The sequence below is a fragment of the Aspergillus niger genome, assembly GCF_000002855.4.
Source record: "Aspergillus niger supercontig An01".
Taxonomy (NCBI): domain Eukaryota; kingdom Fungi; phylum Ascomycota; class Eurotiomycetes; order Eurotiales; family Aspergillaceae; genus Aspergillus; species Aspergillus niger.
Window position 1 is genome coordinate 2221481 of NT_166518.1, and position 25898 is coordinate 2247378.

Here is a 25898-nt window from a genome sequence, read left to right on the forward strand (position 1 = left end):
GGTTATGCTCTTCGTACCGCAGACAATCTCGCTAAAGCTGGGGAGGATGGTAGGACAAACAGTAGGGTTTTGGGTAAGAGGGTTGAGACAATGCAAGCACACACGACAAAGAGAATTTCGTGTAAGATGGATTGGCCACCAGCGGCGGTTCAGTTCCCGTGCGATTTTGGGGGGGTACGTCACAACACCCGGTCTTCGGTTTGGCTGGTTCCTTTTGAAGGTTTTGGTTTGTGTGCAATTCGGCGGTGTGTAACTCTCAATATATACTGGTTGAGATGAAAAGCATGAGAGAGAAAAAAAGGAGAAATAGTCTCAGGGTGTTGAATTTGTACTCTTCGCTAACCAGGGGATTTTTCGATTATCTATTATGATTATAATTGTTATTCTTGCCCGGATTGAGCGGCAGCACCCAACGGCATCCCATTGATCTAGAGAATGAAGTTCCCTTGGAGACTATGACGCCACGGGCCCGATGATGTCGCCGCTCCACTCAATAATTCCCCCCTTCGGTATTTCCCCGGCTGCCTCCCGCCGACTTGTGCTGCACTGAATGGATCCTCTGGAGATAAGTTGTTGGCCAATTCCGTAAAACAAACAAAAAGAAGCGTGAAAAAAAAAGGGAAGGAAAAAGGAGTAATCCGGAAAAAGCAAATCCTACCAGATAACGAGTGGTCACGAGGACCAAACCAATAAAGCAAAAATGAAGGAGGTCTGTGGGTCTCCGCGGCATCTGTTGGTCGAGCTCTTGACGTGGCACTCGATAGATATATCTCTAGTATGGAGCACGCAGCAACAATGAGAGTGGGATGATCTTTCAGTCTATGTACATTCTAGATCTTCGTCGGTGTGGGACACCCTGTACACTCCCAAGACTCATTAACCTTTCACCTCCCCCAGCAAAGCAAGAAAGCCTGAAGAGAGTCGCGCCCAAACCCAAAGACAAAGTTTTCCTGCTATCTGGTATGGGCTTTCTTCATCTTCATGTATCTGCTGTCCGTCGGATCCATACTGCGGATGCGTGGCAGGGAGATACTTGGTCGAGTCTCAACTTTGTCATCCTCCACAAGTCGGTTGTTGGGGATGAGGATCGCGCGGTCGAGCTGATATGGCAGTCCACGGTGCCGTCCACGAATCATCATGGCACAGATGACTATCTTGCTGAAGATATCGAACTGAGCACTGAATGAGGTGGAGGCGGTCGGGTATCCTAGACTTAGGCCGACGTTTCCGCTGTGCATACGTTAGGTACATCTACTCGCAGTAACAATGGCGTGGCTATACTCACTAGGCTGAGACGACTTCGAAAAATATCGCGAACACGGAGAATGCCTGTTGTCCAAGTCAGAGCAATGCTCCCTACGGTGAACAAGGGTCACAAACCGGCTTCGTGGGGTCCATTATTTTCCCCGACTCTGCAATGCAGATGCACATGATTCCAAGGAAAATGTACCACAAATCGAAGCTGAGTTGGTTTCGCATGTGCATTAGAACGTATCTCTTGCCATCAGCTTCGTCCATATCGGTTTCTGAGGAAAAGACTCCAATCGATCTTTCTTCATAGATATTGGAAGCTCGTACACTGATAGCGATAGGAAACACCGAAATGTACATCATGACGAGCAAGCTGAATTGAACTGCCGGGTTTACGTCGGCAAGATTGAATGATGCTGTCCCTGTGTGCCGTGAGGATGCTGACTGAAAAATAGCTGCCGCCACACGAGGCCCGGGGGCCAGATCGTTGACCGCAGGATTGTCGAGATCAAGAACCAGGATCAAGAGAACATCAACAAAATTCAACACAAAGATAATTCCGAAAAGAATCCATGTTGGCTTGCTGCGGAAGAGGAGCAAGTAGCACCGACGAGGGTACTTCAACAGGAACTCGAGTGGCTCCTTAAGAGAAGAGCTTTCAGGGGTACACTTGGACATAGCCCAGATAATAAGACGGAGGCAGCAAGGATACAGAGTGTTCCCAGCATAAGCAAGAAAACTCATGACTAGCATAGGGAACACGGCATCGTTGAATGATATCATGGAATCCGGAGTAAGGGTAAGTCCCAGATTGCTGGTCATCGTCTGAGCCGAATAGATCGCCCTATATATATCAGAACATATAGGTTGTTTTTAGGCCTTTCCTTGCCAGAACGTACCACCAAACTTCATTTTGACCGCATTCGTGGAGGTAGTCCCTATACTTACGATTTGAATGCAATATCCAAGGGACAAGACACACCACACCAAAAACATGAAACCCAACAAAGTAACCTTTCAATGACAGATGAGCTTTTACTGATCGCAGAGAAGGGAACGGCGAAGCTGTTTGTACGCACCTATTACGATTTTTAGGAGTAGCCTTAAGCTCCGGTACTCAATGCCGCCCAATCGCTCTCGGTCTGCAGCAGTCAGATTGTGGAACTGCGAATTCCTTCCAAGTGTTGCTTGTACGGAAAGCTCAGGGAGATTTGCGTCTTTGGAGAGAGATATGGCCGGTCGAAGAGATGGCTCTCGAGCTCTGCTAGGTTGTTTCCCAATCACGAACAGAGAAGATGCTACCCGCTCGAATGGTAAACCACCGGTGGCGCTTCTACCATTTTCAGAGAGCTCATCTGTATTTTCAGAGTTTCTCCGCTCTGTTTCGGCGTCCTCATCGTCCTCCTCGATGACTTCCTGGTGTCAGACTAATTTGATTGCAACAGAGCTAGTAGCCAGGCTTACCGTCCTCACCCGGTCCTCGTTGGACTTCTGCTATCGGCACCCCTATTGCCTATAAGCTATTGTCTGGCCGTCAAAAGGGCCATGAAGTCAAAGTACCTCTGTCGCGTTCTCGCGGTGAAGGAATGTAGAGCGCCTTGGTAGTGTCCGCAAAGGAGATACTCCGCGATATACCAGCAGCGTGTGAATCCGAGCTGTTGTTTTCAGGTCGTACATTGCCAGTGCTTCTTGGCCTATATCACGATTAGCAATGCTATTCACAGGAGCTACAAGTATAGGGCCACATTCTCACCTCTCTGGTACCACATGCCCGATTCTCGAGCCGACCAAGCGCTGGCCATCATCGACTTCCTTCTTCTCTGTTGAGTCAACTGGTCCGTTTTCTGACGTAGAAGGCTCACTCAGCGCCCGAGGATGCGCTTCAGGGTCGTAGCGTGCAGCATTGGAGCTCGATGGATTGCTTTTTCGATCAAGGACACCAGGTGCTGTTAGAAAACATTGTATCAGCGAAAGTTCGAACATCACGCAACCTAGCACATGAAACTAGCTACCTATCTCTTTGAGCCGTTTCTCAAACCAGAGCAAGCGGACAACTACCACCAGAATATTGATAAATCCAAGGTTCGAGACGATTGGGACAAAGTAGATGAAGAGTTGCTGGTAAAGCTTCATGTCCTTAACATCGACTCTAAAAATAATATCCACGTCAGACCTTGCTCCTAAAAGCCGAAAACAAGTAAAATGATAAAGTAAACGATCGACTAACGTGTTGAGCCCTGACTCGGTCGAAGAGCTTACGCCGAAGAAGTATGCATCGATGGCGCGGAGATTGCCATAGGGATAGAGGACAACCAATCCCAGAAGACCCAGAAAAAGAATATATGCATCTGTCCCAGTATATGAGTTACTTTTGCCACCAATACCGTAATGATAGGCAACGCACAATGTAGAGTGATGAAATTAGCCTGCAGCTTCCACATACTGCGGCACAGCAGGTATGCTCATAGATCGGAGACGAAACGATTCCGGCGGGTTGGGAAACAAGCCAATCATGAGAATCGAAAGCAATGATTGTAGAGACGAACCTAGAAAAGATTAGTTTACCCAGATCCAGCAGCAATCTCTGACTCTTTACCGGGACTAGGATCTTGGGAGAGCCCGTTGTGAGATCTTTATTCTGTGCCAATAGAGCCCCGCGCTGGTATGATGAGCGATTTGTCCGGACCAATACGCTTCCAGAAAATCACAACCCCACGCGATCGGTCAGCAGAGCTTAGATGAAGGCTGTATAGATGCACCTTTGCGATATAGGAGGGAATTTTCTAAGCCAACGGTTCTAGTTCGCACTAGAAAAGGTGGCTGACGGCGAGCGAAGATCGCCGCAGCAACCTTCGGCGTGGAAGATGCAAAACACCTGGTTGCTTTTTCGAGGTGCGCTGACTGGAGTAGACAAGAAGAGTAGATAATATTGGGATTGTCAGAAGGCAAGGTAGGCAAACGCTAATCATTCGCAATACTTGGAAGGTTTGTTGAGGAAGTGAATCCCTTCAGCCATGCTCCTTCCAATGATGATAGTTATCCGCTCAGCATGACATCCTCCTTTGTCATATGCCACCCCTAGAATGATGTCAAGCTCGTTGTTCAGCCTCCAGTCGTATTGCCTTCTTCATGGTAGGGGAGACAAGATGGGTGGCTTGAACTCAGTTTGAACAATTTCATTGCATGACTTGGGCACGGACTGCCAGGTCTACCTCGGTTCAGAAAGTTTAATGGGAACAAATAACTGGTTAGGTTGGACCTTCTGCATGTAGGCTTAGATCAAATCTACATTGCATACACATACTTCCATTTACCCCAAATATCCATTCCATCTTGCTTACAGCTTACAATTCAGAGCTTCGCTGTGATTGCGCTACCACCATCCAGGGTGATTGTCGCGCCATTCACATACGAGCCGGCGCGGCTGCTCAAGAACAAGCACGCTCCTGCAACATCCTCGGGGGTACCAATACGACCCAAAGGAATACTTCCCTCGATTGTCTCCCGATGTGCTTCCAATGTGGCAGCCATCATCTTGCTCTCAAATGGGCCACAGGCCAGAGAGTTTGATCTGCGGGTAGTGCCGGGTCAGCCCAAGCGCCGGGGATAAGCGACCATATGGGGGTTACACGTACGTGATGTTCCGTCTTCCAAGGTGGTGTGCCAAAACACGACTCAAATGGTGCAATCCAGCTTTACTGGCACTGTATGCAAAGGTTTCCAGAGCTGGAACCCTTATGCCATCGATGCTACCGATGTTGATAATGCGAGCCGGGTCGCCAGATGAACCGGCCTTCTCCAGTAGAGGGGTGAGAAGCTTGGTGAGGTCGAATACCCGATGAAGATTGAGAGTGAGAACTCGTGTCCAAGCAGACGAAGGGTATTCATCGTACGGGGCACCCCAATTGGACCCAGAGTTGTTGACAAGAACATGCAGCTCTGTGGAATGTGTTAATCTAGTGCACTATGCGCCCACCCTCCTCTAAGGAGCAACACTCCAGGGGCTGGACTTACTGCTCTCGCGCTTAGCAATCTCTTCGGCCAATCTTTTGACTTCCTCCTCTTGGTAGAAATTGGCAGGGATAGCATAAGCCTTGCCCGTGCCAAGTGCATTGAGCTCGTTTACAGCTTTATCGCAAGACTTGGCATCTCGCGACGAGATATACACAGTGGCGCCGTTCTTTACGAAGCCTTCTGAGATCATCCGACCGATTCCTTTGGCGCCACCAGTGACCAGCACGACTTTGCCCTAAGCGCATGGTTAGATCTTCAGCTCAGCTGTACAGTCCGAGCCCTCTACTCTGCATCTCCGCAGTACGCACCTTGACGTTGAACAACTGCTGAACGTCCATGGTGATGGTCTGTGTGATAGAGATTGTATTTGGAAGCTAGAGGAGATCAAAGTAGTCAGTTAATAACTGGACAACCGATTGCAAGAAATTCAGTCAGCCGCGCGTGTGAGGTCTGGACAGAGACGCTGATCTACCCCTTATAGATGTACTACCTTACCGCCTAGGTCCGCCCGGGGATGATGGGGATACCCGAACTACCGGGGGTCACTCAACGGTGACACAAAAGATACCGAGGCTGAGCGGAACGGAAGAACGATGATGCAGCATTTCTGGAGTGATTAGTAGTTGCTTGCATGGCATGTCAGTGGCAAAGGCCAGCAGGACTTCGATCAGTAGAGTGCACAGTGCGCAGTAAACATATGGCTGGTGGATACACATGGCTCAGCTTTCATTGTTGCCGATATCTTATCTCCTCTAGACGGTCGTTCAATTTGGCCGAAAAGTCCTGAGACCAGATCTTGATGCCTTAGGTATCAACAACAGAAGCGCCGATCGGGTGATCCAGAAAAAGTCACGAAAGGCTTTGGCGGGGCTGAGCTTCATCCCACCCATGTGCATGTTCAGCATTGAATTGAACTTCCTACCTTGTCACGATACCCTTGTTTATATTCTTGCATAGCTTACCTTCGCGTTCGTCCATCATTTCAATTCTCGACATCCTTCTAGAATCATTTATAGAGTTTCAGTTGGACTAGCGCATCCCACATTTCCCAGGATGGAGGAGCTACAAGCTAAACACCGCAAGGAACAGAAAGATCTACAGGCTCGAATCACTCAGAAGAAGAAGTCTGCCACGAAGAAGACTCGCAAAGGAATCAACGATGATTGCGAGAGGCTCCAGAGAGAGCTCTCTGAGCGGCAACAAGCCGAGATCGCGCAATTAAATGGCGAATCGGACCAGCCTGTGGATGGCATCGAAGACCTCAGTTTGAACGAATCCAGTGAAGGGGACCGAAACGTTGATGAGGCTGGTGACTCACCGGATCAGCAAAATGCAGATAGCCCATCTGAGACAACACCATCGTCGCCCCAGAGCTCTACCCCCGCAACCCCGCAACCCTCCGGCCCCCGTCCTAAGAAGCCCAATCGCCAGAAGGCACGTTTAGCACGTCGTGCAGCGGAACAAGCAGCGCAGTCAGCAATTGCTGCGGAGGAGGCCGCAAACCAAACCGATCATCGTGGGAATGAGAAAGAGGTCATGGAGGGCGTGTTCAAGCGCTTACAGTTGAAGGAGGTTGACATAAACCCGGATGGTCACTGTCTGTTCTCTGCCATCGCATGCCAGTTGGACGAGCAAGGCATTGGTCTGAAACCTGACCCGAAGAGAATGATCCTCCAGCCTCCCACTCAATCCCGCATTGATACCGTGGCTTCGCCCAAACATGACGGGTATCGGGCGGTTAGAGCTGTGGCGGCGGACTTCATTAGCGACCACAAGGACGACTTTGCACCATTCATGGAGGAGCCTTTGGACCAATATACCAGGAAGGTCAAGCTGACAGCCGAATGGGGCGGACAACTTGAATTGCAAGCGATCGCCAGGGCATATGGCGTTGAGATCAATGTCATCCAAGGCGATGGGAGAATCGAAAAGATTGAACCGGGCGAGGTCGATGAACCAGGCGACGAAGAGGGAAGCAAGCGGGTCATCTGGTTGGCTTACTACAGACACACATACGGGCTTGGGGAGCATTACAACGCACTCTCCAAACATACATAGAGAAGCGTATAAAACAAAAACGTCAATCAAAGATTAGGCTATTGACCAATCAAGACAGTGACTCCCATCCCGGCGATACTTTATCTACCGTGGATATGGCCTCACCGGCGGCGCCAGATCGATACCCGATCTTGAACCTCCCCATTGGCATCCTTGCCCACCTCATGCGTCCGGGCAGGCTGCCAATAAGCCACTCGTTCCAGTCCTCGATCACTTGGCTCTCTGAGAGGGTCTCCCCTGCATCGGCCCTGGGCATCATAGGAGACCTGCTCTCCCGGGTGGCTGAGATGCTCCATGTAAGCCTCCGAGGAGAGACCAAACGGAGGGCCCGGGAGCGACGGGTCCTTGTGCCTTGGGTACTCCAAGCAGATCAAGTTCCCATGTGGCGAAGGAGCTAATAGTTGAGTATGCCGGAGCGCCCAGTCAGGTCGCATGGACGGGCTCAGGGCGCAAAAGAACTGCACTCGAAATCAGTAATCATTTCATCTAGAACCACCCGTAAACCTCCGGCGACATCATAAAACTCACCGTATAATCATAAATTAAATCAAAGCAATTCAACCCCAACCCCAACTCCTCCAACCAATCATCCTTGAAGAAATCCCCCTGCACAAAAATCACCTTTCCCCTACCAACCTCCTCATCCCTAACGGGATACTTAGCACTGGTAGTACTCTCCTTCTCCTCCTGCCTACACGCCTGGACCGCCGCACCACTATACTCTAATCCATACGCATCGTACCCGAAACTCGCCAACAGAAGCACATCCACCCCTCTCCCGCAGCCCGGGACTAGCGCTTTCTTCCGGTACCTGTTCCCCTCTGCGTCCGTGGCGAGGGCATTGCCAATTGTACCTCGCCGCTGCATCAAGGTATCTTCTAATGCTGGGTTCGGGGCGCCTTTATCCCAGGGAGGACTGGGGTTCGCGTTCCAGATCTCGGCCCAGCCGTCGACGTATTTCTCGCCGGGGTATTTGGCGAGCGTGTTGTGGACGGATTGTTGGGCTGCTGTGAGGGTGGATTGGTCGGTCATGGTGGATTGATGGTTTGGAGAGCTGGATACTAGCTACGTATGGAGGTAGGTACTTTGGTAGTAGGAGGTAAGTAGTGGATAGGTGAAGTTGGATGTTGTCAATTCTGGTTGGGTTCGTATTCTGGAACTGTCTATGAGGTTGGCTCTGGCTCGGACGTGGGGCAAGCGACTGAGCCGGCGGGTCGTGCTGGAGCGTATCCACTGGGCTGGATGGAGGGTTTTGTTGTCCATAGCTGTTGCTTGGAGATAGATTTGGATACTGCAGATGTACTATCAATATGGATGGCTACGCTCCTTGTACTGTTCAAGCTGCTCGAGTAACATCATTGCTGCTTGGGGTTTTCCCGGAACAGGGGGTTAACCTAGATCCCATAGTAGTGCCCTTTGACTTGTCCACTTTGTCATCAGAAAAGACGGTTGATAAAGCAATAGTCAGAGCCACGCGAGACTGAAGGGAGTAAGCCATATCTGACTGCAAGGGAGAATGTTCCGAAAGCGATGCGCTGGAATGCTGTCACGGGGTGTTTTTCTTCTCCCGGACACGACGATCAATACCAAATGGAGGATCCTGGGAGCCTCAACGAGCAATTCTGCTCAATCATATCTTCTAATTACCATTTATACTCTCGAGTCTTAGAAGTTGAGCGCCTGTGATATCGTGTACCATGTGCATTCGGAGGTTTAGAGTGTTTCCCTTCCCGTTCCTCGTGCTATGAATCCCCACCACTGAGCGGGACATTAACGTCCGGCTATCTAGCGAGGCTTGACCTCGGCAAAGCACCAATTAGTGCCAAATCAGGGGCGGAAATGACCGCCATCGGATGAGACGGCACCAGTTGGCTGGATTCTGACTGGCTGGCCCTGAATTTGGCTTTGCCCCCTATAGTATGGAGGGAGGGTTAGATGCTGCTTGATTCATGGGCTTAACACACTGACGGAGTACCTGGTCATTAATTATGGAGTAAACTACACAAATGTCAGATAGTATTTTGCAACCAAAAGGGTTTGACTGCGGTATGCATACTGGCGCGCTGCGTGTGTAGCGGTGTGCTACATGCTGCTTGTCAGTTTCAGCTTGATGATATTCTCTGGATTCTCAGGATATTGAATCTCGACTGGAAAAACATTCGTATCTTCGGGATCTTTGTAGTGAAGAGATAAGAAACCCGGATAACTAATCTGCACTGCAGGGTCTATATTCTTTGTAAGCAGGATCGATCTATCAAGGAATCCTGAATTGTTGAGATCCAATGGCAGGTGCAACCAGAAGCAAGTGGGGAAGGCACATACAGTTTCCTGCCCGATTAGGAGGAACCGACCCCTGCTGATACGAACTAACTCACGAGCAAAGACGCAATCCAATCTTCCTCCTCCTCTTTCTTACTCCAATTTCATCTTCTCCAACTATCTTATCTGGACCGACCAGCTCGTCTTCCACTCTCTCTCACCACTACTCACTTCTATACTTACGACTTATTGACAGTATATGATGATCGCCAACTCTTATACCTCGTCATAACAATTTGTCACTGGCCCGCCCGGCACGGTCATTTAGCGCATGCTACTTTCACTTCATCGCATGTATGATAGTCTAGTCTGTCGCGACCCTTTGGTGTGTTCCTTGTGAGAAGCCCTATCGTGCTGCTTGAGCTGTTAGCTCCTTATATGGGAACGTCGTACGGGGAGGAAGATGGCGACAACAACAAAGGGCATTCCTGATGCCGACTTGGTGCAGACTTCCCCTACTGGTCATACTCACCCTGAAGCCCTACGATCTAATGACGAGATGACCGACGAGAAGCGCGATCCTGACTCCATATCTCAAGGCTCCGACGACTCTCCCGTGATAGAAGGGAAAGACGAGGAATCACATGTTCGCACTACATTTTCAGATGAAGAGCCAGAGGGTCCTGTAGTGGTACCAAGATTGAAACGAAGGGGACTTTTTGGTCAGCTCTCGTTGCTGGCCGAAGTTGAGAACCCCAAGGTATATCCGCGGAAGACGAAATGGTTTATCACGTTCGTGGTAGCAGTGGCTGGAGCTGCAGCTCCAATGGGTAGCTCCATCTTCTTTCGTAAGTCGTCCGTGTCATCCAGTCGTGGGCCGATTTGGTCGTATTCTTACGTCAATGCTAGCCTCTCTCTCCCAAGTATCGAAGGAACTGGGAACATCAACAACTATAACAAATTTATCAATCTCCCTATACATGCTTAGTATGTCCATCTTCCCACTGTGGTGGTCGTCTTTCAGCGAAAGACTGGGGCGACGAACAATATACCTCATTTCCTTCAGTCTCTTTGTCGTTTTCAACTCTCTCTGCGCTATCTCCAGTTCAATAGCTATGCTCATTGTGCTGCGAATGTTGAGTGGTGGTGCATCTGCATCAGTTCAGGCTGTCGGTGCAGGGACCATTGCGGATCTTTGGGACCCTCAAGAAAGAGGACGTGCTATGAATATCTTCTATCTCGGTCCACTATGTGGGCCTCTGATAGCCCCGATTGTAGGAGGTGCTTTAGCTGAACGCTGGGGATGGCGAAGTACGCTTTGGTTTCTGGCCGCCTATGGAGGGCTCACCGTGGTTTTCATCTTCTTCGCCCTCCCAGAAACACTGGCAAAAACGAAAATTCAGACACGGGAGACGAATAACGAGCACGAGGAAACGATTAGACGTCAAGTGAGTCGAGTATCCTCTCGACAGGTCGTTCAATTCACCACTAGGTGGTTAAGAGTCCTCAAGATGGTGTTGCTCGACCCTTTGAAGATCATTCTTTACCTGCGCTATCCTCCGGTTCTACTAACTGTATACTACGCAAGTATCACTTTTGGATCTCTTTATGTGCTAAACGTCAGTGTTGAGCATACGTTCAGTGCTAGCCCATATAACTTCAGCACGATTATTGTTGGTCTACTATATATACCCAACTCGCTCGGATATGTTGTTGCTAGCACCTTCGGAGGCCGTTGGATGGATAGCATTATGCAGCGGGAGGCAAAAAAAGCCAAACGATACGACGAGCATGGAAAATTGATCTATCGTCCTGAAGACCGGATGCGTGAGAATGCCTGGCTTGGCGCCATGCTCTACCCTGCTGGACTGATTTGGTATGGATGGTGCGCAGATCGAGGTGTATTCTGGGTAGCACCGGTATGTTCTTAGACGTCTGACAGGAAGGGTGTCACACACCTGATGATGCTTATCCTCTCTGCTTCATGCAATTCATGGCATCCTACTGACAAAGTTTGTGTAGATGATTGCCAATTTCTTCTTTGGCGTTGGATCAATGCTCATTTTCGGCATGGCAACGACTATGCTGACAGAGTTCATGCCCAAGAAGTCCTCTGCAGGTGTCGCACTGAATAACTTCATGCGAAATATCTTCTCCTGCGTGGGCTCAGTAGTCACCGCCCCCATCATCGATGCCATTGGCAATGGATGGCTTTTCACCATCCTTGGACTGGTTGCGTTTGCAAGCAGCTCCGTCCTCTTTGTGATGAAAGTTTACGGGCCACGGTGGAGGAAATCGATGGATGCTCTGAGAACATGACGTCCTTCATGACCATTCTCGGTCATTGGCACGCTACGTTGGGTGCCAAATGCTGATACTTGGGTCTAGAGCCTGTTGGTGACTGTCGTGTTTTGTCATGATCATACTAGACGGTTGCATATAGCATTGCCTTGGCTTCCTGTTTCGGGAAATTTTGCCGGCTTTCTCTTTTCTCGAACGGTTGAGGCTGGTGATCTTAGGAGTCAAGTCCCCGTCAATATGACAGGTGTGGATGGCCTAGCATTCTCCAGCGGACGTTTACGGCTTGAGGATACCCAAAAGCAAGATTGTTTATTTTTAGACTTGATGAAGCCCAAGCGAGGCCAGATGCCTGCTGCTAGGCTGTGACGAACAACAGTCATCGCCTGAATCAATTGACGATAGATGGCGGAGGTCGAGGTCAATAGAATAGCCAAGTCAATAATTGATTGGACGAATTTGGGGGTCGTGTCAGTTCTGAACCTCTGCATTGTTTTAACATAGGTCCCAGTGTCAATGTCACTGCCAGCGGTGGTTACCCAAGCATCTTGCAGACCAAGGCGAGTGTAGCTGATTCTGATAGCTCTCACGCTATCAGTGATCCTATGCCCGGCATTTGACTCGGTGATTGGCAGCCAGAATTTTGACAGCGCAGGCTGACCTGGTAAGCGCTCAAGCACAAAGTACGCGTATGATTTAGACGGCAATTCATCTGAGGGAGCCACTGGTAGGGGATTTGCGGATGGAAGGGACTAGCAATTCGCACCTCCGGGACGAAGCGGAAACATGCATAAGCGGTACCACAAGATGGATGGATTAAACATCAAAGCTTATGGCCAGGGATGGTGGTGAAATCCAGCGGGGAGGCAGCCATTTCCGGCCCGTTGCATGTTCCAGCGTGGGATGACACCGAAAGTAGCGACTAGGGTTTGGCTGGTGGTCAGCAAATGGGTTGCCGGGGACCAGAGAAAAGCCCTCATGATGGCAAAATTGTTGAACTCGCATAGAGAGAATGTCATTCTGTCGGACCTGGCATCTGCAATTGTGTGACCATCATCATCCCTTTGGGCGCCCGCCCGCTACGTAGTCTATACAACTGGATACCTTACTACGTACCTAGGTCGGATCAGCGCCATAATCGGCGATCTCGACCTGAACCTGACAGATTCGCTGTGCTGGCAATAGAAAGATCTAGTAGTCAATGACACGCACAGAAACGATCTCGGGTATCTGGCTGAGTATCTGAGATGATGGGTAAGGCAGTTGCGATGGCAATAGATAGATTGGGAGACGCGGAGGGTGGTTGACGTGGAGGGTGTTTGTGCCAGAGGAAGAAGGCATTGGTGCTGGCTGATTGGGGTTGGGGTCTGTATAGACCCGAGCGGGGAGCCCGTCAGAACACAACACTGTATGCGAGCTGCAATGCTGGGCAGCTTGCCTGATGGGCAGGTAGCCAAGAGAAAAATGAAGAGGGCTTCGGAGGAATGGGGTTAGTTAGCATCCCGATTAGTGTGCTCCGTAGCTTGGAGCCACTCCATTCATCTCATCACTAATGACGCCGCCTTCAACGGGCCTGGATGGGGGGGGCGTGCAGTGGTAGCCACTCACCGGCTGCCAGAACAGCAATGCGCCTCACTTATCGGTGGATGCGACGAGTCCGGCTTCTTTCTGCCCACCGCCCATGATCTGGGCCCCCCTCGGAATTATTGATCCCTCGATTGTACTCGGAAGCAATTGCGATGCGGATTGTTGGGATGCCAGATCCCCCATCGTGGATCGGGAAATAACATCATCTGGATTGGAGACACGATGGAGGGTTTTTGCCTCCCTCTTTCTTCATGGTGCCTGAGAGGAATTGACCTCTTGTTGTATCATGAATAATGAAGGCACTGGAAAATGATTCAAACTGAAACCCGATCGAAGCCATTCCACTATTCCTGGTTGGGCGGTCCAGTGATCTGCGGCTGCTGAATTGTCCGGTGGAGTTTCGAATCCGGCTTCAGTTTCCCTCCCTCTCGTTCCCTTTTCCCCTTTCCTCGCTGTTTCGCCAGGCGTTTGTTTCTCCATTGACCCTTCTGGCTTGCTTCGTTTTTGCTTCGACGGTTCTTCATCAGTACCAGAAGTACGGAATAACCAGTTTTCTGGAGATCTTCATCGCCCCCTCTCGATCAGCTTTCCCTTCCCCCCCCCCTGTCATCTTCGGTGATGGGAAGTGATGCTGTCGTCGATGATTGATCGCCTTTACCCACCGAACGGTGCACAGTCACAACAGTAATCCTTACCCATGGCCATAACATTCGCACCCTAGTTACACCCAACCACCCCTAGCTTTGTCTTCCCTGACCAGGGACCCAGTCTCGCTACTCACGGACCATGCGTCTAATTTACTACTTTTGCTGCAACAGCCGTTGGGCATGAATGATTATGATATTGGTGATCCGGCTATGTTGATGAGGTACACTCTACAGGTCGGAGTAACCATGGGCAGCGCCCTTTTCACTTTCGATGGCTTTTTTTTACGCCTTTCATTGCCCCAGATGCCGGCATGATTGGCTGTATTAGAATGTTCAATCATTGGGCCTAAGATCAATCATTTGACCTTGCATTCTCAAGGCGCAGGTCTTTATCGACCATCCATTGCTTTTTCTCCCACTGGGTTTACGACCCCGTACGAAGTACTTGCAGGGCATTGGCTAACAACGATACTTTTGAACTATCTATGCAATACTTCTGCCCGCAAGAGGCCAAATAAACAAAAAGGAAATTGACGCCAGATGGAGAAAAAAAAATTAATTACGGAAGCACCTCTGATGGACCTGTGGCACCACCCCCACCACACTAATGACACACCCTACGGAGCACCCAATTCCCTGTGGTGTAGCTATCCTATCTGGACCACAATTGCCCATCCACTCCCCGCCGCCACCTGCTTGCTAGTTGCGACTGCATGCTTCTGCTGCAGATGGTGCTCCGCCGGTTATTCCCTTGCCCCAGTGATGCTTCCGGAAGAAGACCCTCTTTCTATGTCCGTCCGGGAGGGCCATGGGGCCCGTGAGACGTGGCCCAATGATACGAGATGCCGTCGGGCAGTTCGTTCATGACGTCCCCAGCCCCAAGCCCGAGCCATTCCTGGACAGTGACCCATTGCACTGGATAGCGAATGCACTACCATACGTCGCCTCGTCTTCGTCCTCAAAAAAGGAACCACAATGTTGTTGGCGGACCATCGGGCCTATGCCCTTTCTGCCCTTTGCGCTTCCAACCTCTCATACCCCAGCGTTTGCTTAACCCAGCAATTACACAGCACCCCTCGTTTCGCGTTCCTTTTTGCTTGCGTTGCCCCTATTTTTGGGTTTTCTTCATTCGCCTTCCCCCCTGTCTTCTGCGCCTTGTCTAGAATTCGACAGGCATATGTCATATTCCCTTCAATAGATTTATATCCGCTTGTCACTCCCGTTCCACAAAGAGGTCATCAGAGACCCAAGAAACGCCACTGATCCGATGCCATGGGTAAAAAACATAACAACAAGAAAAAGAAGAACAACAACAACAATAATAATAAGCAAAGGCTCCCCGTAAACGACAATCAACTCTCCAAAGAGCAAACCCCTTCTCTTGACCCTACCCCGGAGGCACCGGTCGATGTCGGAGAGAATGGAGCAACGCCCGGTCCAGTATGCACAACTTCCCAAGTTTGAGTACCAGACTTTCGAGCGTCACTATCAGACCTTCGACCGTCAAACCTTTAGCTTTTCATATTACCCTGTCAATACTGCATCTACGGATCATCTGACGCCGCCTAAGGATCAGGACAATAACAACAACCCCGTCGAACCAGATACTGCCCCGGCCGCCGAGACTACCCCTACAGAAGGATCCGATAGTGCCCCTGCTGATGGCTCAACGTCTCCCGAGTCTGAAGGTATGTTGTACCTGCCTTTTGATACTACACCCTTCTGGCCTGCAACAGTTGCTATTATGTCCTCTCACATGGATGTTTATCATCCTTGACTTCCTTGTACTAAACCTCATCAGGTGCCACCGAAGCAACAACGCCACCACCAGAGGTTGAAGAAACCTCCAACGATACAACTACTGAAGCAAAAGAGGAAGGCGAAAGTCCCGCCCCAGAAGCAGAGGAGTCCACTCCACCGCCGGAAGATAGTCCTCCCAGTGATCCGCCTGCTGAGGATGCGCCAAAGGACATAGAAGCGGACCAAGCCCAAGCAGACGATGCACCGACGAATGTANATGATACACCCCCCGAGGAGAACAATGAAGCCCCTGACAATGGTATGCCTAACATTGATATCAGTTCCCAAAGTCAGCTGACCTTACACATAGAGGATAACTTCCCAGGTTGTGATCCTTCTGCAGAACATGACAATGTCGACGCCGACAACAAAGAAGCCGAGGATCAAGCAGCCGAAGACGCTAATGTCGAAGATGAAACGCCAGCGGATGCAACCACGGCCGACTTGATCGACGTTGATATCGACAAGGACGCGGAGAATGCAACAGAACAGCCACCTGCAGAAAGTCAAGAAGAGGGCGAAGCTGCGCCCTCGAGCAATGACGATGCCCCCGAAGCCGACGGCGTTGGCGGGGACGGTGGTGGCGATGCATCGCCTGAAGAACCGGCTGCGGACTCGAAGGAAGAGGCTCAAGAGCAGGAGACCGAAGCACAACCTGAGCCTGCGCCAGAATCCACGGAAACCCCTGTCGCCCCGGAAGGGCCGGAGGATCAAAATCCAGAGGAACAACCTAATCCTGACACCAGCGAAACCGTGGATGAAGCACCAACAAACGAGGGGACGCCAGAGCCTACAGAAGATTTAGCGGCGGACAAAGCCGACGTCGAACCTGAAGCAGAGCCAGCGACTGCAACTGAAGAGGCACCGGAAGAATCGGCTGCTGCTACCGAAGAGTCACCTGAAGAGGCCGCACAGCCTGAAACAACTGATGAGGCCTCAACAGAAGTTGAACCAGGCGACAAGCCCTCCGAAGAGGCCCCCGAACCGCCTACCGCTGACGGAGAGTCTGCCGAGATACCTGCTGAGACGCCCGCCGAGACACCTGTTGAGGAAGCCGCTGTTGTGGAAGAACCTGCCGGAGAGGATGTTACAGAACAACCTCCGGCTGAAGAGCCCACCGCGGATGACACAGCAGATGTACCAGCCGAAGAAACTACAGAATCAGCGGAACCCGCAGCAGAACCTCCAGCGGAAGAGGCAGAAACTGAGGAGGTATCTCCCGAGGAAGCCACAAATTCAGAGTCAGTCGAAGGTCCCACCGATGAAACTCCAGCGACGGCGGACACCACCCCGGAAGCAGCAAGCTCGGATGAACCAACAGATTCTCAAGAGCCATCTGACGAAAAGCCGACCGAGGAAGTAGTTGCAGGGGAGCCTCCCGCGGAGGCTGCGGCAGAGGAAGCCCCGGCCACAGAGGCCGCAATCGAAGCGACCCCCAAGGAAGACGCCGACGCGGTACCGGAACCAGAAGAGCCTCCTGCAGACACCGCCACTGAGGAGGCGCCAGCTGAGGAGCCAGTTCATGTCGAAGAATCCGAGCAAGTAACAGAAGAGGCAGCTCCTGAAGAGGCCCCATCGACTGAGGAAGTACCTGTAGAAGAGGGTGTCCGTGAAGTTCCTGAAGAAGCTCTTGCCGAAGAGCCAGCCACTGAAGCGGCGCCCGAAGAGCCCGCTCCTGCAGAAGAACATATCGCTGAAGAACCTGCAGCCGAAGAGCCCCCAGCCCCCGATGAGACACCTCCTGAACCTGCGCCTGAAGAGACTGCTCCAGCTGAAGAGCCTGCTCCAGTAGAGGAGGCTGCTGCTGAAGAAGAGGTTGCTGAAGAGCCTATCGTCGACGAGCCTGCTGCTCCTGAAGAGCCCGCGATTGAGGAACCTGCTGCTGTCGACGAACCTGAAGCTGAGGCTGCCATTGAAGAGTCAGTACCAGCCGAGGATCCTGCACCTGTCGAAGAAGCTGTTGAGGTACCCACCATTGAGGAACCTGTCGCCGCTGAAGAGCCCGCTGCCGAAGAACCCGCTGCTGAAGAGCCAACCCCTACCGAGGAGCCCGCTCCGGTTGAAGAGCCCGCTCCGGTTGAAGAGCCCGCTCCGGTTGAAGAGCCCGCTCCGGTTGAAGAGCCCGCTCCGGTTGAAGAGCCCGCTCCGGTTGAAGAGCCCGCTCCGGTTGAAGAGCCCGCTCCGGTTGAAGAGCCCGCTCCGGTTGAAGAGCCCGCTCCGGTTGAAGAGCCCGCTCCGGTTGAAGAGCCCGCTCCGGTTGAAGAGCCCGCTCCGGTTGAAGAGCCCGCTCCGGTTGAAGAGCCCGCTCCGGTTGAAGAGCCCGCTCCGGTTGAAGAGCCCGCTCCGGTTGAAGAGCCCGCTCCGGTTGAAGAGCCCGCTCCGGTTGAAGAGCCTGCCCCGGTTGAGAAAGCTGTCGAGATTCCCGCCACCGAGGAACCTACCACCACTGAGGAACCTGCCGCCTCTGAGGCGCCCGTCGCCGAAGAGCCTGTCACCGAAGAACCGGCTCCGGTCGAAGAACCTGCTCCCGAGGAGCACGCTGCCGCTGAAGAACAACCGCCAGTAGAAGAGTCTTCGTCTGTTGAAGAGGTTCCCACTGAACAAGCTGTTGACGACCCTGCACCAGTGGAAGAACCTGCTCCGGTGGAAGAGGCTACCCCTGCTGCAGAAGAACCTGCCCCGGCGGAGGAGCCTGCTGCTGACGAGCAAACAACCGCGGAAGAATCAGTCCCAGTAGAAGAAATCACCGTCGAAGAGCCTGTTGCAGCAGAAGAACCTGCTCCGGTAGAAGAACCTACTGCAGCGGAAGAGCCCGTTGCGGCGGAAGAACCTGCCGAGGTGGAAGAGCCCGTTGCGGTGGAACCTGCTGCTGAGGAGCCTGCTCCGGAAGCAGCTGCCCCGGCTGAAGAACCCGCCGCTGTGGAAGAACCCGCTGCTGTGGAAGAACCTGCTGCTGTGGAAGAACCTGCTGCTGTGGAAGAACCTGCTGCTGTGGAAGAACCTGCTGCTGTTGTGGAAGAGGCCATTCCGGTAGAAGAGGCCGTTCCTGCTGAAGAGCAGGCTGCCGTTGAAGACCCTGCACCTGTTGACGAACCCGGTTCAGTCGATCAACCAGAACCGGCAGAAGATATAGCCCCTGCTGAGAGATCCGTTCCTATCGACCCGTCAGAAGTCGCTGCGCCGCTATCGGAAGAACATGGCGAAAGCGAAGGATATGAAGCAGATCCGAGCTCAGAGCCGTCAGAGGAAACCGAGGCTATTGATTCTTCAAGAGGTGAAATCCTAGCTGGAGCCGCCGCCGGGGCCGCTGCTGCTGCCGCCGCCGCATCAGTCCACCGAAAAGACTCACGAAGGAAGCACAGAAGATCACCCGACGCCGACTATGATCGGAAGGAGTCTAGGAGCTCTTCTGATGGCCATCGATCCCAACGGCAAAAAGGTGAGCGTGTTGGTATTGTGGGTCGATGGGCACAAGCTTTACAAGAGTCCAAGAGACTTCACGAAGAGAAGCAGAAGCAAAAGATTCAGGTCATCGAGAAAGAGCGCCGCTCTTTGGACCGTGGAAGAGAGAGAGAAAAGGATAAGCAGCGAGAGCGTGACCGGGATCGCGACGAGCGGAGACGGGAACGGGAACGGGAACGAGAGTACGAACGCCAACGCGAGCTCGAGCGTGAGCGCGAGCGCGAGCAAAGACGACAAGAACGCGCGTGCAGACAACAAGAAAAAGAGCGTATACAACGAGAACAAGAGCGTATACAACGAGAGCAGGAGCGTATACGAGAGCAGGAGCGTATACAACAAGAGCAAGAGCGCAGACAACAAGAGCGTGAGCGCAGACAACTACGAGAGCGCGAACGCGAACAACGTGAACAACGTGAACAACTTGAACGGGAGCAGGAGCGGGAACGCGCAAAGCGCTCTGAGCGAAGCGCAAGATCAAGGAACTTGGAACAATCCGAACGTTCGTTGAGCGGGAAAGAGAGCGCACCTGCCAGGTCACACCCACGCTCAGATCACTCCGGAAGCCAGGACCGCGAGCGCAAGAGCAGCTCTTCATCTCGCCACACCCAGTCCACAGAACCCAAGCCCCGCTTCTTCCTGAAGTATATGGAGGGTCAGTCGGACACCAACGGCCCGCTCCTGAAGATCAATGCTGCCAAGGCCTCCGCCAACGTCTACAAAGATCGTGAGAGAAGGTCATCCTCCCACCAGAGTCAACGTCAGTCGCAAGAAGGCAAGAGCAGCAGTGAGCGCTCCGGTCGATCACGTCCCGAGGACGACGAAGAAGCTCGAGCTCGGCGTGAAGCTCGCAGAGAGCGCAAGAGGATGGAAATGGAGCAGGAAGCAAGGGCAAGGGAGGAGGAACCCGAGCAACGTCGCCATCACCGCAGTAGCGGAGAGCATCGCCATCGCCATCACAGGCATCGTCGCGAGCCGTCTCCTCCACCCAGTGGGCCTTCCAAGCTGAAGACCCTCTTGGGAGCGATTGCTGCTCACTGATGATAGCTTGCCGGGGAATTAACAAACCCAATCACCCTTGTGGTAATCCTGTCCTTCCCTTCCGTTCTTCCCGTCAGTTCGATGTATTTATTTATTCATTGTTTTGCTTTGTTTCACTTTGCATTTATCGCAGCAGGTTCACAGCATGCATGCATCAGCGGGAATAGCATATGGTTCGGGGTGCTTGTGGCTTTTTCATATGAAGCATTTTAGCCTATTTCGGTTCTATTCTCATGTACCTTACGTTTGATGTATGCTGCATGCAATTGATTATTTTCACGAATGATATGACTTGTTTTCTATATGAGGCTTATATTTACTTCTAATGTTTTCTTTTCTTCTTGAAAAGTGCTGTCTACGGTGAAGCGTGTGGAAACTAGCGGGATTTCTTTTACTTCAGTCCTTACGTTTATGGGTTTCTAAGCGCGCTGTGGGACATGAATGAATCAACTTATTTGGGCTGCATTGGCACATTCTAGGATACGTATCGTCTAAGCTCGTCATAATGAGGTTTTAAAATCCCCGGGGTAAAACTTCACAGGGCTGGAATTGCCATTCCATCACCTCTCAAGTCGCTACCAGCGCTGTACACCAGCTTCCCATCATCATAATGACAACGGATAATCTGACCACGGCCAAACATGCCCCTCTTCCATCCAGTCAGAACCTCGACTTGATGGCCCAGCTGCTTCAGGCCCTCAACAGCAGCATCGCTGACACCTTCCTCGACATAAACTGTTCTGTCGATGGGCTTTTCGCCATCGGCGTTCCCAGCGGCGATACAGATTCGAGGACTATCGAGCGCAGCTTGAGGGTGGTAGTTGAATGCAAGCATATTGAGCAGGACCTGTACGTGACCCTGTGGTTGCATGAAGCCGCCCATCACACCATATACTGAATGAAGAGAACCGTCAGAGACGTTAGTGATCAATGCCGGAATGATGGTATGATAGGGTCTCTTGCGCGGGGCCAGAACGTTCGGATGCCCAGGGGTCAGCGAGAAGTTGGCACCCCGGTTTTGTAGTGTGAACCCGCATCCCTTTGGTATGATACACGTTCCGAAACCACCATAGTTGCTGTTGATGAAAGAGATACCGTTGCCCTCTTTGTCTGTCACTGCAAAGTATACCGTATCACAATGGTTGTGAGCTGGACTGCCATGATCAATGATATCAGAAGCCTTATCAGGATTGAACAGCTTGGCACGCTCCGCGAGATACTCGCGGGATATAAGTTCCTTGCTTGGGACCTTCTCCACGTCGGGATCGGTGACCCACCAGGACGCATCGGCAAATGCAATGCGAAGGCTCTCGATGACTGCGTGTAGATATTCGGCGGAGTTGTGCTGTGCCTCAGTGAACTTTGGGATCTTTCCTGTGCGTTCTAATTCCTCGAGGATACCCAAGGCCATAAGAGCCACGATACCCTGCCCGTTCGGTGGATGCTCCCATATTTCCACTCCCTGGTTAGCCTCGCCGGTCGTACCGGCGGTCTGCTTCTCCACAATATCCTGACCGGTAAACTTAAGTGAGATGGCTTCTGTTTCCTGGCTTCCTGTTTCGGCGTGGAACTTAAGGTCTTCCAGGGTTATATAGCCTCCCAGGTCCTGGACGACTTTGACAAGTTCTTCTGCAACACGTCCTTCATAGAAACCCTTCTTTCCTTCTGCGGCAAGCGCTCGGAATGTTTGGGCTAGTGTGGGATTTCTCAGGATTTCTCCGGGTAGAGGGCTCCGAACACCATTTTCAGCGTTAGGGTCAGATTTGAGCATCTCGTGGTAGTTTGGCGATGCTGCACGAATCAGATGCTCGCTTTCGTGCCACTGTAAGAAGTCAGCTTTCCGTATGGGTTGAACGAAGCGAACAATATGCTTACAAAGAAAGATGCCAGCTCCGAGACAGGAAAGCCTTCCTCACCGAGTTCAATGGCAGGACGCAAGATCTGCTCCAAGGACAGATTTCCACTACCGAACTTTTCCACAGTATCAACCCAGCCTGCCGCGGCACCTGGAGTAGACACGGCGAGGACGCTGGTCATTGGTATTTTCCCAGAATCATCCGGGCCAAGGTTCAGATCCTTCCTGACCTTTTCGAGAGTCGCATTGGCAGGATAGCGACCAGAGCCGTTCAGTGAGTGGACTTTCTTCGTTTTGGCATCATAGAAGAGACAAAACATGTCTCCACCGATGCCTGTGGATGAGGGCTCCGTGATATTCAATGCCGCAGCTAGTAGACACGTTTCTCTTAGTTTCATCTTCTCTCTAAACACACTTGTTCTACTGACCGACAGCTACAGCAGCATCCTTTTCCCGCGAAGTTAGCATTACATCTAAGCAGAGGGCAGGTTTCTTCTAAGACGTACTGCGGCATTGCCTCCTTCACTCAGGATTCTGTGACCTGCGGCGGCCGCCAATGGCTGAGTACAGGTTACGATTCCTTTCGTGCTATGCACAGTACTCCTCCGACTCGCAAAAGGGGCAAAGTCGGGGTTTAGACGAGAATAGACAGCTTTGGAGTTCAATGGCATCTTAATGGCGTGATCAGGCGGTGTTTGCAATGGGGAAGAGGGTCTCGCGGAGGAGGATCTAAGGGAGTCAAGTGGCAGAGAAGAGGAGAAATATCAAGCAAGAAGTAGATTCTCGCTGGAGGTTTGGGATCGGGCGATACGAAAGAGAGGTGGTCACTTATCCTCGGGAAATGCCCCGACTTCCCCGATAAGATACTAGAAATGACTCCAACTGCGTGGTGGGGTAAGATGAGTCTCACCCCTCCTTTTGGCCGCTCGAAACCATTTTTACTAGGCGTAGATGTACCAACTACACCCAATTGATATGAAATAACACAGGAAGATAGAATAGAATTCTCCCAGCATGGCAGTCATACCAGCATTTATTTCTCCCTCAGTTTAATAACCAAACTTAAAGTAAGTAGAAGAAGATCAAGCGAAGAGGGAAGCAGAGCAAATGCGGAGGAGCGGAGAGAGGGAGATGTACCTTCCCAAAGAGGAAAGGCGTGGCACCTGACGGGCAGCCGACGCGTGACCCCAACGGAGAAATGACGTTGGGAGAAGAAAGCTGCCGGCAAGTTATCCTCCACGAGGCGCCTTGGATATGACTCGTCTGCCTCGAATATAATAAGGGCCGCCCTGAAGGTTTCGGTTCCACGTTGGGATTCCCCATCTGACCCAGCCAAATCGCCCACGGGCTCTCGATCGCCCGAGACGAACCACTGCTGTTGATCTTCAGGACCCGCGCCGAAGACGGAGCGGAGCTGGATGTTTCCCTGCCGTATCATCCCACTGCAGCCACTCAACAGGCATCCTGTGCTTCCTTGAACGTGTTATAATCCTATTATGGCCCAGCCAGAGTGATTTGGCTCGTCTGCCTCGCTTCTAGTGCTCAATTCTCGTTGCTCGTTCATCCAGGCTGCTGCCGGCTAGCAAGCCTCTACGGAACCTGTGGATCTCTTTCCCCTCCGCCTGTGTGATAATTACTTCCCTCTAAACAGGATGGTGGTTTTCATTGACTTCGAAGACGATGCGCTTAGCCCGCATAGCATCTCGGGTCCCTCCAATTCCTTCCTACATCCCTACATCGAACCCAAAAAGCCTGGGTTATCCGAACTATTGCCCGTCAGGCCGGACGAGCCGCCGCATCATGCAGCGGATCCATCCGCGGACAGTGATCGCTCCCCAGACCCGTTACACAGCATTTCTCCCATCCCTAAAGCGCCACAACAAAATCCAAATCGGAATGCTTTCTCAGCTGCTCTGAGCTGCTATCCGTATGAGACACTTTGAACCAGGCCGCTCCAGTGTCTGGTTCGGTATGGTGTGCTGACTGCGGATACAGAATCATCAAGGAAATTGCTCGCTCGGTGGACCTGAATACTCTGCACGCCCTCTCGCGAACATGCCGTCAATTCCACGCCAATTTGTCTCCCTATCGCCAGCAGCTGGTGAAGCAGACTTTGCGTTGTGAGAATGAGTATATCGAGACACTGTCGGACATGTTGGATAGCGGAGCTTGCATTCCCGACAGCGTCAAGTCGGTTATGCGCTTGCTCAGCCAGAACGCCAGAAGTTCCGGACGCCTGACCAGTGGTAAGATCTCCAAATGCGCCCGAGATATGGTGGCCGAATGCCGTCGATGTTCCAAGGTTGTGTGCCGGGTGAGTCCGTTCCGCCAAGCTCTGTGTCTTCATGGCAATATTGATACCTTTGTCACCTAGAACTGCGTTATCAAACCTCCATCCAGCCACATGCTCAGGCACCGCATTCGTCGTCTCTGCACCACTTGTCGTACGGCCCCGCTGAATGAGCTTATCGAGCCACCCTACGAGCATGCTCATCCACACAATATCTACGCAAATTCGCCTTCTCAGACTCCACGGTCCATCATTTCGGCATTCCAGCGTACACCTTGCTCCTGCGATGATGCTATATGGCTTTGTCACCAGTGCGGACACCAAGTACGCAGCAGCGATACAACCTACCGACGGGTATGGACATGGCGCACCCGTTATAGTACCTACCTTGGCGGTCTCGGCACTGGTATCGGTGAAGGCTGCCAGGGCGTGAAATGCGGTCGAGGAGAGGACTGCCTTGCCGCCCAGGAAATCGAGCTAGAAGTAGAATGCGAAGCGGACGAAGCCTCAGGGAGCCCCCCTGACTACGGCCGCTACTACGAACACCGCCACAGCCAGAGTCCTCCACGACACCATAACCATGCCCATGACGGCTGGGAACACCGTGAGGAAGAAGAGCCCGGCTACTTCCGACAGGAAATCATAGGCATCGGAGGCCGCGTCAAACACAAGGCGAAGAAACGAGTCACAGTGGGTGCTTGCGTAGTAGAGCATGAAGATGAGCGTGAAACAGGCGAGTATCTTACTAGAGAGGAGCGGGGACAACATCGAAGCTGGTGTGGATGGTGTTGGAGAGTCATCCCAGCCAGAGATGAGCTGAGGAACGTTTGATGATTTACGAATATTAGCTAGGTGGAGTAATTGCCAGGTGCCTAGATAGCTATTTGTCTGGTAGACGAGGATAGGATATAAATGGCGACTTGGTATCCTGGATATTTCTAGACTCTAGGCTGGAATTGAGTCTCATCTAGCGAGATGAACTCAGATATCATCATGGCATGAGAAACATATCTAGCAGCAGTCACTAATGGATACATAGTCCTGGTATCATGATTGCCAACATCGTCTGGATCGTTCTCAACGGACTACTACTAGTATTTGTGCCATAATTCTCGTCAGATCCTCATGGATTCCACAGTACAAGACTCATTAGCTATTCAAAAATTAAGAGACACCAATGTTTATTCTCGAAGTCAATATATAAACATTGTAAAATATTCGAAATATTATCAGAGGATTTATCAAAAACAATATCAGAAGAAGTGAAGTGTTAAAATGACCTGTTTTGCAGCAAGAAGCGTAGTCTATACTAGTATACAAAATGTTTTCTATAAGAAAA

General features: G+C 51.6%; 11 protein-coding genes across 11 annotated transcripts; 4 read left to right on the top strand and 7 right to left on the bottom strand.

The window, feature by feature from the left end:
* Nucleotides 1–953: 953 nt before the first annotated feature.
* Nucleotides 954–3692, bottom strand: An01g09300 (uncharacterized protein; the record flags this gene model as incomplete). The annotated part of the gene is made up of 10 exons (XM_059750448.1): nt 954–1230; nt 1286–1329; nt 1381–2095; nt 2151–2265; nt 2331–2667; nt 2812–2965; nt 3005–3197; nt 3264–3400; nt 3479–3599; nt 3656–3692. 10 exons carry the CDS (start codon nt 3690–3692, stop codon nt 954–956), a joined length of 2130 nt encoding a protein of 709 aa, XP_059603289.1.
* Nucleotides 3693–4602: 910 nt separating this feature from the next.
* Nucleotides 4603–5603, bottom strand: An01g09310 (uncharacterized protein; the record flags this gene model as incomplete). The annotated part of the gene is made up of 4 exons (XM_001389314.3): nt 4603–4822; nt 4887–5190; nt 5266–5500; nt 5574–5603. The coding sequence occupies 4 exons, from the start codon at nt 5601–5603 to the stop codon at nt 4603–4605; spliced, it is 789 nt and encodes a 262-aa protein (XP_001389351.1).
* Nucleotides 5604–6318: 715 nt separating this feature from the next.
* An01g09320 (uncharacterized protein) lies at nt 6319–7323 on the top strand (the record flags this gene model as incomplete). Its single annotated transcript, XM_001389315.1, has 1 exon — nt 6319–7323. The coding sequence occupies one exon, from the start codon at nt 6319–6321 to the stop codon at nt 7321–7323; it is 1005 nt and encodes a 334-aa protein (XP_001389352.1).
* Nucleotides 7324–7424: 101 nt separating this feature from the next.
* Nucleotides 7425–8355, bottom strand: An01g09330 (uncharacterized protein; the record flags this gene model as incomplete). Its single annotated transcript, XM_059750471.1, has 3 exons — nt 7425–7781; nt 7852–7929; nt 7960–8355. 3 exons carry the CDS (start codon nt 8353–8355, stop codon nt 7425–7427), a joined length of 831 nt encoding a protein of 276 aa, XP_059603290.1.
* Nucleotides 8356–8486: 131 nt separating this feature from the next.
* An01g09340 (hypothetical protein) lies at nt 8487–9173 on the bottom strand (the record flags this gene model as incomplete). The annotated part of the gene is made up of 4 exons (XM_059750479.1): nt 8487–8664; nt 8718–8823; nt 8971–9065; nt 9124–9173. 4 exons carry the CDS (start codon nt 9171–9173, stop codon nt 8487–8489), a joined length of 429 nt encoding a protein of 142 aa, XP_059603291.1.
* An 872-nt stretch (nt 9174–10045) lies between these two features.
* An01g09350 (uncharacterized protein) lies at nt 10046–11901 on the top strand (the record flags this gene model as incomplete). The annotated part of the gene is made up of 3 exons (XM_001389318.3): nt 10046–10430; nt 10492–11501; nt 11605–11901. 3 exons carry the CDS (start codon nt 10046–10048, stop codon nt 11899–11901), a joined length of 1692 nt encoding a protein of 563 aa, XP_001389355.1.
* Nucleotides 11902–12104: 203 nt separating this feature from the next.
* On the bottom strand, nt 12105–14924 carry An01g09360 (hypothetical protein; the record flags this gene model as incomplete). The annotated part of the gene is made up of 9 exons (XM_059750491.1): nt 12105–12592; nt 12791–12942; nt 12997–13055; nt 13099–13318; nt 13517–13673; nt 13794–14029; nt 14126–14184; nt 14697–14770; nt 14825–14924. The coding sequence occupies 9 exons, from the start codon at nt 14922–14924 to the stop codon at nt 12105–12107; spliced, it is 1545 nt and encodes a 514-aa protein (XP_059603292.1).
* Nucleotides 14925–14975: 51 nt separating this feature from the next.
* An01g09370 (hypothetical protein) lies at nt 14976–15298 on the bottom strand (the record flags this gene model as incomplete). Its single annotated transcript, XM_059750496.1, has 2 exons — nt 14976–15071; nt 15188–15298. The coding sequence occupies 2 exons, from the start codon at nt 15296–15298 to the stop codon at nt 14976–14978; spliced, it is 207 nt and encodes a 68-aa protein (XP_059603293.1).
* A 236-nt stretch (nt 15299–15534) lies between these two features.
* Nucleotides 15535–20414, top strand: An01g09380 (uncharacterized protein; the record flags this gene model as incomplete). The annotated part of the gene is made up of 2 exons (XM_059750501.1): nt 15535–15802; nt 15916–20414. 2 exons carry the CDS (start codon nt 15535–15537, stop codon nt 20412–20414), a joined length of 4767 nt encoding a protein of 1588 aa, XP_059603294.1.
* Nucleotides 20415–20949: 535 nt separating this feature from the next.
* On the bottom strand, nt 20950–22940 carry An01g09390 (uncharacterized protein; the record flags this gene model as incomplete). The annotated part of the gene is made up of 4 exons (XM_001389322.1): nt 20950–22236; nt 22290–22639; nt 22698–22716; nt 22776–22940. The coding sequence occupies 4 exons, from the start codon at nt 22938–22940 to the stop codon at nt 20950–20952; spliced, it is 1821 nt and encodes a 606-aa protein (XP_001389359.1).
* Nucleotides 22941–23921: 981 nt separating this feature from the next.
* Nucleotides 23922–25390, top strand: An01g09400 (uncharacterized protein; the record flags this gene model as incomplete). The annotated part of the gene is made up of 3 exons (XM_001389323.1): nt 23922–24196; nt 24265–24583; nt 24644–25390. 3 exons carry the CDS (start codon nt 23922–23924, stop codon nt 25388–25390), a joined length of 1341 nt encoding a protein of 446 aa, XP_001389360.1.
* Between the last annotated feature and the right edge of the window lie 508 nt (nt 25391–25898).